Source organism: Cucumis melo, chromosome 8 (assembly GCF_025177605.1).
Source record: "Cucumis melo cultivar AY chromosome 8, USDA_Cmelo_AY_1.0, whole genome shotgun sequence".
Classification (NCBI taxonomy): Eukaryota; Viridiplantae; Streptophyta; class Magnoliopsida; order Cucurbitales; family Cucurbitaceae; genus Cucumis; species Cucumis melo.
Window position 1 is genome coordinate 14,263,653 of NC_066864.1, and position 10,663 is coordinate 14,274,315.

General features: G+C 34.8%; 1 protein-coding gene across 1 annotated transcript; it reads right to left on the reverse strand.

Annotated features, from left to right (window-relative positions):
• Nucleotides 1–9,825: 9,825 nt before the first annotated feature.
• On the reverse strand, nucleotides 9,826–10,437 carry LOC107992146 (uncharacterized). Its single transcript, XM_017047874.1, has 2 exons — nucleotides 10,219–10,437; nucleotides 9,826–10,170 (listed from the first exon to the last, which is right to left on the reverse strand). The coding sequence occupies exons 1-2, from the start codon at nucleotides 10,435–10,437 to the stop codon at nucleotides 9,826–9,828; spliced, it is 564 nt and encodes a 187-aa protein (XP_016903363.1).
• Between the last annotated feature and the right edge of the window lie 226 nt (nucleotides 10,438–10,663).

Below are 10,663 nucleotides of genomic sequence, written 5' to 3' on the forward strand. Positions count from 1 at the left end.
TCATCTTAGCAACATGGTGTCAAGAGCCAGGGATAAAACAAGCGCCTCATGACAACGAAATAAATAAGCTGGAGGCCAGGGATAAAACAAGTGCCATCTCAGCAACATGGTGTCAAGGGCTAGGGATAAAACAAGCACCTCATGACAATGAAATAAATAAGCTGGAGGCTAGGGATAAAACAAATGTCATCGCAGCGACATGGTGTCAAGGGCAAACAAGTACCTCATCACAACGAAATAAATAAGCTCGAGGCTATGGATAAAACAAGTGCCATGGTAGCAACAAGGTGTCAAGGGCCAGCGATAAAATAACCACCTCATGACAAAAGAATAAATAACCTGGAGGCTAGGGATAAAACAAGTACCATCACACAGTACAAGAAATCTAGCCTTTAATGGTGATTTAAACCAACATTAAAGGCCTTTAATGTCACTTGACGACCGACATCTTTGTGAGCGTTATTAAAGGTCTTCAATGTCGGTTGGACTTTAATCTCAGTTTATAACCGACATTAAAGGCCTTCAATGTCGGTTATAAACCGACATCTTTGAAGGTTTTATTGAAGGCCTTTAATGTCGGTTGATCTTTAATGTCGGTGGATAACCGACATTAAAGATATCTTTAATGTCGTTTTTCAACTGACATTAAAGATGTCTTTAATTTTTTTTCACCGACATTAAAGATGTCTTTAATGTCATTTTTAAACCGACATTAAAGACACATTTAATGTCGTATTTACACTAGTTTTTATAATGGCAAAACCAACATTATTTGGCTTGAATTATATATAATAAAATACAATTAAATAAACAACCAACAATTGTAAGTGAAAACTCAAAAATATAAATATAATATATAAGATCATGATTAATAACCAATTTATATGTACAACAAAAAGTTCCTCCACTAAATACATATTCATATTTGTGAATGTAGCGACCTCAAATTCAAGGACTAACAATTAAATACAGAACATCATTCACGAAAATGAATAAACATACAAAAGTACTCATCAAGCTGTTTCAATTCACGAAGCCTGCAATACAAGAATGGGTCAAATAATCAGACAACAACTTACAGAGTTCATCTTCAAAACTAAGTATTACAAAACAGTTCACAACAAAGTATATATTTATGTACTAAGACTTCTTGCAACAGACTAAGGGACTTTGAAAATGCTAAACAGCAGTGGAACGAGAGACCAAAAGATCCAGAATATTTTGAGAATTACCCAAAAAACATGGGCAAAGGAAAGATATTTCTAGAACCAGAAATTTTAATTCAACTCAAGTACAGAAATATTTTTAAGTTGAGAAATAGTATCATTATATCATCACTGTGCTTCATTTAGGATGTAAGAAAAATTACCAACAACGTCAAATTCGTAAGCTGAGATTCTACCGATCCTTTCCAAGAGCACAGGCCGTCGACATCAGCTGCTACTATATCAATTTGAAAATAGTTTTTGTAGCTTCCAAAAAACATTGGTATTGTTGAGAAAATTTTAAAAGATTTAAATTAAAACTATTTCAAATACAGTTCTTGCCATGTTGTTTAGTTTGTTTAAGGTACGTATCACTATCACAGTAACAACTTTAAACCCACCATGAGACTTTTGCTAAGTGAAGTGCTAAAATTAAGTGGCAAGGACCAAAGACTTCTTATAAAGTCCAACTGCCAAATCTGGAAGCATCAATGGAAAAAATAGAGTTGATGAATTTATGGAACAAAATACATAACTGACTTGCATTCATATAAGAAAACGCAAACGCAACGTGTAAAAACATGAAAGGAGGCAGATAGCTAGCAAAACAACCCATCTAAGACAATCGAGGTTAAAAAAAGAGGAGGCACCTGAGGTTTCCAATAATTGATTACAGCTTGAACTTCTCTGCACGATTCCTGCATCCATACCAACGATCTACTTTAGTTCTAACTCAAATTCCCCAGTCAAATGAATTCCAAAAGGGTTAAAAGCTCTCGTTGTAATCGATACTTTTTCCCCAATATCCTCCAAAATTTCAAGAACCAAATGCCACAAATACATTACAATTTATCAAAATTAAACTTGACAGGAATTTGAGACTGAAAGAGGAAATAACAAAAGCCATTACAAAATCTTATTATAACCAATTACTATAGTTCTGATGGTAGATCAGGCCTAGGATAAGTTACAATCGCACAGTGTACATGCAAATCAACCTAGCTCAAAAGGAATAATTGGGCATTATGTGAAATGCTGAATTAAGACACTAAACATTAGGAAATTTATAAAGCATACCAATCTTTTCTACGATGTCATCTGTTTCCCTAATTCCAGCTGTGTCAAGAAGAGTCACAGGAATGCCAGAAACTGTTACATTTGCTTCAATTACATCCCTGGTAGTTCCAGCAATTTCTGTAACTATTGCCCTCTCGCTTTGCACACTAAAAAATAAATGTGACAATAGAATAATGTGATTAAGAGTAAAATAAAAGGTAGCTAAAGAAAACCACCTAATATCAAACAGAAATTTCTGTTGTGAGATTAGAAATTTTTTAACATGTTTTAGCAAGTTCACAATTTCTTTTTACGGAGACTATCACACAAACAATTCATAGAATAAATGAAAATACAACAGAGGGAAATATATTAACTTTAGAATTCTAACAAGTACTACAAGAAATATATTAACTTTAGAAAATTCCATTATCTCCGTCTTTGTTCATTAGCAGATTCCCTAAACTCAATGTCAAGCTACCTCTACTGAAGTAAAAAATATATACAAATATACCATTGCAAGTCCTCGCAACCAAAACATGCATAATTTAGTACACATATCACAAACAAATCAAAAAATGTAAAAAACAGAATCCAACTTATTTGAAAAAGAAAGGTTCAAAGCAAACCACATATCATAAAGATTTTTTTTTAAAATCTAAAAAAAAAACACCACACCAGGGCTCGCGGTATTTTCTCCTATTGCTACCATAAACTGACTGAAAAATGTGGCAACAGACTGCAAACAACAAATGAACTTTGTGAATAAATAATTGACTATTACATGAAAAACATTTCCAGTATGCCTCGGGTAAATAGCCACAAAACATGAAAATGAAAAGGAAAAAGCGAAGGTTATCAACAATTGGGCATGAGAAAGGGAGAGGAAAACATAGCTTTCTTGATAAGTTATTCAAAATTTTTTATGAATTGAGTGAAATATTGCATTTAGCAATGCAGAATTAAAATATTAATGGAAACAAAAATCTACACAAACCAAATGAGCTAAAGAACTGCAATTGGATGCACAAATGGTGATCTTTGGACAAGAAAATATAGGAAGAAAAACTGCAATAATTAAGGGAGGAAAAACGGGCAGAATCAATATCCAACATCATCGTCTATTAATAAACCACTACTCATTGCTGTGAAAGAAAGGCAACATTCCTAAAACTAGACGTAAAGAGAAGACATACTCTCCCAAAAGAAAATATTCTAAAAAGTTAAAATTAAACGCAAAGATAATATGAACAATCTCAAGTCTCAGCTATGTTATGTGTCATGTCCAATCCTTTCACCTTAAACTAAGTCTTTATGAGCTTAAGTTTTAGCATCAGGTTGCCTACTTGAAGAACCAGGCTCGTTAACAGGCCCTGCAAGAGGTGTTTGATAAACTTTTTATAATATACTTTTTACGAACGTATAAAAATATCAAAAAAAAATTTTTAATTTTAAAAAACAAAAAGTAGCAGAACTTGAAGTTAATTTAAAAATAAAAAAATTGTCCGATAACAGGCCAAGAGGTGGTCAATAAAATTTTAAAAAAAACCTTACTATTTTGTCCTAATTCAAGATGAATATATAAGTTCTATAACTTTTTCTTAAACTAAAACAAAATTTCTAAGTTATAAATAACTTGGAGGACCACCCACCACAAGAAAGAATAATGGGAAGACTAATTAGGTAGCCTTCACACAAATCTTCAAAACATAACAAATGAAAAAGAAAGCTTACTAGTAACGATTTGTACTCATTCGTAATCAAATAAAAAATTCCAGCTACTATTGCCCAGAATGCTATTTTAGCAAAGATCACATATAGCAGACTCCGCAATTTTCTTGAATGTCAAACATTGATGAATATATGCTTTTGAATCCAATGAACTTGTTTACATTATTAATCATCCATCATTTCTCAACACAATCTAAATCATTTGAAGAATGCATACACCAATTTTACAAGGAGTGTTGAGAGATGATGTTACTTACTACGGAGTTTTCAGGATCTTTATAGTTCCATCCATTGATAAAAGTTGCAAAAATTCCTTGAGCTGCCATGACAAACACCAGCATTGCATTCATTTCAATCCACTCTAGAAATATGAATGTCTTTGGAAAACCCCAAACGTCGATATGTGTAAATGATGGATGATGCAAATAATAAAGAAGCCAAAACTCATTGCTACCCATTGCTTCAACCTTTGAGAATGAGTCTATAAAAAACTTCAACAACCATCAATTGCATCTCCACTTTTTAAATCTGTATTGGAAGCTAACATATGATTCATCAGTTACAAAGAACAAGACAAAATTTGATAAAAAAAAAAAGTAACAATCGTATCTCATTATATGTAAGCTAAGAATCCAACAATGAATTTTGATTCTAAAAAATTGATGGAAGACAATATAGATTATATATTCATGAAGATGAAGATGATATGCAAATAAGAAGCATCTTCAGAAGCCAAAGGACTGAACTCTATTCTAAGATAGCAAGTACCCAATCATATTCCAAAGCCAAAAACTACTCTAATCGTGTGGAAAATAAGATCCCACCAGCCCCTTTCCATGTTCGCCACCACAGTTCCGTTCCCATATCTAATTCAAACCAAAAGATGAACAATGATTAGAAAACACCAACTTCACAGTGGTAAACAAATATCAATATTAGCACAATGATTAGTTTTCTTTCTTTTTCATTTTCTTTTTCATGAGAAAGCTACCAGTAACCCCAACCCATGAAGTTAAAGTTAAGGAAACAAAATTTCACGCCTAACTTCAGACAAAAAAAATAATTGAAGAAGACATAAAGGAAAATATAGGTGCTAATGTCAAATACTAATAGCTCTTAAACTAATTCACGTGCTTAGCGTTGTCTAAAAGTTCAACAATGACTTACAGTAGACTACCAGCAAAGTATGCCCTTCAAAAGTGGAGATAAACTCAGTGACTATTAGTTGTAAAGCTTCATCGCATCCAAAAGATTAAAATATTTTCAAGGTGCTCTAACCTTTTATAACTTAAGTTTGATATTTGTAATAATTGATATATGTCTTTGTCTTCCACGCTGTAGTATGCTAGAGGAGTCATTTCTTTAAGGTGCTTTAACTTCTATCTGCATCATTCTAAAATAAACAAAAACACACCAATTAAAATCAAAACAAGTAATAGAAGTTCAACAAGAAACTGAACTACAAATTTATTGGTTCTAATTGAAAGTGGTTGAACCTCATCAAGTCAAATATTATTTGTTTCTTCAATAAATTTTTCTTAATAGAGATATTTTTTATTGATTCTGATGGACCACAAAACAAAATTCAAGTTCAATTAAGGATATTCTACTAAAAGTAATATCATGAGAAAATGCAAACAAAAATAAATAACATTATATGCCCTACCACTTTCTTCTTCACATTGGACTAACATTAGGATGCTTCCAACATTGAGATCGACATACTTCACTATTGTTAAATCGAACAAATGTGAGTGAAAAATAGATCAATTACAAAGTATTTGGAAGAAATACCATCTCCAAATGAGAATGTCTTCCACTGGAAATCGTTCAAGGTATTCAATGGACAAACTGCCAACATTGAATTCAATGGGCGACTTCAGAATCGTTCAAGGCATTCAATGAGCGACGCTTTGAATACAGATCTGGCCACGAGAAAACTAGATCCAAGATTAAGAGATAGACATGGCTGAGCACGGTGGTGGCGATGGTTGGGACGAACCTTCTAGTGGCAAGCACAACAGCAGTGGTGGGTTCGATGACTACTGAGCATGGGGTGGGTTTACGGTGGTGGCGAGCACAACGATGGTGGATTTCTTCTAGTGGTGGTTTGACGACGACAAGGTTGGACACGTGGTGGTTCGATGACAACAATGTTGGGCACGAGGGATCACTGTGTTGGGTTCAACTACAACTGAGCACGGGTTGGCTTGACGGATTTCTTGCAGCAGTTGTTCGAAGTAGAGTTAGGGATCAAAGACATTAGATGACGATTGAGAAGAGTAGGATAAAAATTGAGAAAGAGAGAGGGATTGTAAAATCATATGGCTTAGAGAGAAAATAGTAAAGTAAGAGAGAGAAACCATTAATTTTTTACAAAATTAAAAAAATAAAATAAAATAAAAAATGAGCTTTGATGTCGCTTTTAAAACAGAAGAATGTTTAATGTCAGTTTTAAACTGACATTAAAGCTCCCTCTCTAATGTCGGTTTAAAACTGACATTAAACATATGCCTTTTGAAAAGCGACATTAAAGCTCATTTTTCATTTTTTCCACCTGACATTAAAGCCCAAATTTCTTCTAGTGACAGCAACATGGTGTCAAAAGCCCAGGATAAAACAAGCACCTCATGACAACGAAATAAATAAGCTTGAGGCCAGGGATAAAACGTCATTTCAGCAACATGGTGTCAAGGGCCAGGGATAAAATAATCACCTCATGACAACGAAATAAATAAGCTGGAGGCTAGGGATAAAACAAGCGCCATCGCAGCGACATAGTGTCAAGGGCCAAGGATAAAACAAGCACCTCATGACAAAAGAATAAATAAGCTGGAGGCCAGGGATAAAACAAGCGCCTCATGACAAAAGAATGAATAATCAAACTAGAGGTCATATATTTAATTATCATATCAATAATGTATATCATGCCACTTATGGAAATGCAGACAATGCGAAAAGGCATGTATGCATGAACATGTTAATTATGTATAAAAAAATTGAATCAATGTTTACTTTTCTCAAGAAAGAAAAAAACAAAACATACATAATAGCCCAATAACGTTCATGAGTATTGAAACCTCAAGTACAAGCTCAAATCCTTAAAATATTAGTGAGTTGACGAAACAATGCTAGAATCAAAAGGTAATCGTCACTCTATGCATAGTATTTCTTTACATAGTCTGCGCTTAACGGGTTAGGCAAGTCATCTCCGTCCATATCAAAGCTCCTTCTGAGAAAGCTCTTTTTACTACATACGGTCCCTCGTAATTAGGAGTCTATTTTCCTCTATGATCCTTTCGAAAAGATAGGATCCTTTTAAACACTAAAACTCCCTTTTGAAACGACAGTGTCGAACTTTCTTGTCATAAACTCATGCAATTTTATTTTTGTACAACTCTGTCCTCTACATAGAGCAGTTAGTCTCTTTTCTTTTATGAAATTCAATTGCTCGTACCTTACTTGAGCCCACTTTGCTTCATCTAGTTCTACCTCTTGGATTATCCCAAGGGATGACACCTTAACTTCAATAGGTAAACTTCTTCGAAACCATACACCCATAAAAAGGGGTTGCCCCTGTTGACGTGTGAACTGATATTCTATATTCATGCAATGAGAAAGACAGCATTTCATGCCAATCTTTATAAGTGACAGACATTTTCTCGAGAATCTTTTTGATATTTTTGTTTGTTGCTTCCACTACCCCATTCATCTTAGGGCAATAAGGATTGGAATTAGAATGTTTAAGCTTGAACTAACTGCACAATTCCTCCATTAATTTGTTATTCAGGTTTTTTTTCATTGACGACGACTTGCTTGGTGACACTCTTGTATGAAACCTCTACCCACTTCTTGAAAGAGTCTAGGACTACCAAAATGAATCCATGGTCGTTTGATGCCTTTAGCTCAACTTGCAAAGCTTTTGTCGTATATGTTTACGTTCTAGTTTAAGTGGTAATCGATGTGTTACAATCTGTGTATCAAAACCAAACATATTTCGATGGGACCATGCAAAATATCTTTGAACTCATGTAGCAGGGTCACCAGATCTAATTGTTCCTACTTTGGAGCTAAAGTACCAATTCACAGTTCTTTCACTTCTTCTGGTGTTCCCAAATTGATAATCTTCAAAGTCTCTTGATATGACATAGTCCTTTTTTTTTTTACTCTATCAATCTTAGTAATTTAGGAGATATATCATATTCATCCTCTTCAATATTCTGCTTAAGATTACAAATTGAAGCCTCAAAATCAATAACATCATCGATGTCACCTTCAACTTTGGTGCCCCTATTACAGATACTAAATTGTACCGGTAAAAAGCGAAAAAGGAGAAACAAGAGGAATAGACACGGTATTTGGGATAGAATCAACATTCTTCATTTCTTAGAAAAAAAAAATAAAGTACATAATGACTAGGGTATTAAAAATGCAACTTTGAGAAAAAAACTAAGGAATAATGTCCTTATTACAAAAAGAAAAGAAACCTTATGACCTTAGGCATAATCAGAGGGTGCATAAAACGCTATTACTTTTGTGATCCCTTAGAGACCTTTAGCGCCCTCTTGATCTTCCAATTGTTCAACTCAAATTCTAGTGGACACTAATAAACCAATGGATTAGGTGAAATAGTATTCTCGGAACTAACCGTAATTGAGGTATCATTTGAAAGTTTCTTATTAGATGAAGCATTAATAATCATATCAACCTCGATTTCTTGCATGCTCATTTGTCCTACCAAGAGAATCTTTGCATCCATCAACATTTGTACCTCATTCTTAAACTCACAACAATCCTCAATGAAATGGTCATCTACCTCAGGTTGGAATAAACACTGCTTCTCATTGGCGCATCTAAACTTCTCCCCCTCATCATTGTTAAACCTTGGTGACAAATATCCAGCTCCACGAAGGATTTGGAAATGTGTATTCATTGAAATAGTCACATCACACACCTTATTCTTGTATCTTTCCGTGAATGTGTCAACAACATTTATGGTAGAACCCCCATGATTTGGTAAAAGGTTCTGGTTAACGTCAGGCTCTTCTCCTATCTCCTTGAATTTCAAGCATCCGGCCTTGACTAGATTTTGCACTTTAGCTTTCAAAGTAAAATAGTTCTCTGTAGAATGCCCAACTGCCCCAGCATGATATTCATATTTTATGTTGGGGTCATACCACTTAGGATATGGTGGTTGCAAAGGCTCTTGTGGTACGATAACCACTTGATGACTCTTTAAAAGTTGAGGCAAAAGCCCTGTATACGATATAGGTATGGGATCAAAATGAGTTTGCTTCCAATTGTTCCTTGCACTTCTCTGAGTTGCCCGACCGAATGGGCTTTTACCACCATTCTGATAACTAGGGGAGTAATCTGTCTGCCCCACAGTTGGTGAGGATACATGCATTACTCTTTGAGTCGAGCTCAACTCATGTATTGCTTTCTCTTTCTTCTTTGGGGTCATCATCTTTCTTGTTTCTGAAGAAAAATGAGTGATCCTTTCATTCTTCACTCCAAATTCAATCATCTCCACAATTGTTATAACGTCCGAGAAATTAGTTGAAGCACTTCTAATCATTCTATCATAGTATGAGACTCGAAGAGTGTTTATGAACATCGCTTTCAATTCTTTGTCGGTTAGGGGAGGTTGCACTTGTGCAGCTAACTCTCTCCATCATTGTGCATATTCCTTAAAAGTTTCAACATTATTTTTTTCCATCCTTTGAAGATCCAGAAGGTCAAGTGCCATATCAATGTTGTACTTATATTGTTTTAAGAATGAATCGGCGAGATCCTTCTGCCTATGCACTTGTGAACCATCCAACTACATGTACTAGCGAGAAGCATGGCCAACTAAGTTGTCTAGGAAGCAATGAATCAACAATTTATCATCATGAGTGTAAGCTGACAATTTCCGACAGTACATAACTAGATGAATTTTTGTGCATGTGGTTCCATTGTATTTCTCAAAATCTGGAGTCTTGAATTTGGGAGGGATCACCACATCTGATATCAAACATAGTTGTGTTGCGTTGATACTCCCATACATGTCTGCACCTTCAATGGCGCACAATCTTTCTTCTAGAAATTCTAGTCTTTTTTTACTACCTTGCTCTTCTGAAATTTTCTTACCACTATTCGTAATTGGAGTAGATATGGGATCGCTCACATGGTCTGCCTGTTGGGTGGTCGGATTAGGATTTTATGTAGGATATGTCCTATCAACCATGCGAGGACTAGACGACCTTTGAGGAGTAAAACCTTGAGGGTACGCAGTCATGTCCTCTAGTACATGATTTAGATCTACTTCCACTTGTGATGAAATCCATACAACACTCTTTCCTCTTCCAGTAGAGAGCAATTCCAAGATCTTTGTCAATTGATCTTTCAATCCTTCAACGTCTTGACGAACTGCTTGAACCTGATCATTGCTTTGCTCATCCATTATTCGATCCTTTCTTCTTGTTCAATATGGATGCTGAGGAGGTGAACCTTGAGCTATTTTGCAAGTTTTGGCTTTAATCTTTTCCAAAAAGAGAATAATGATTCAATTAGGATGAGTCTAGATGTAAATGCTAAATGTGAGAAAGAAAACCATCAAATAATGCAATGGCTCAAACAAACTTAGTGAAGTTAATGCTAGCATCCTATTTGACACAGGCCCTCAAAAT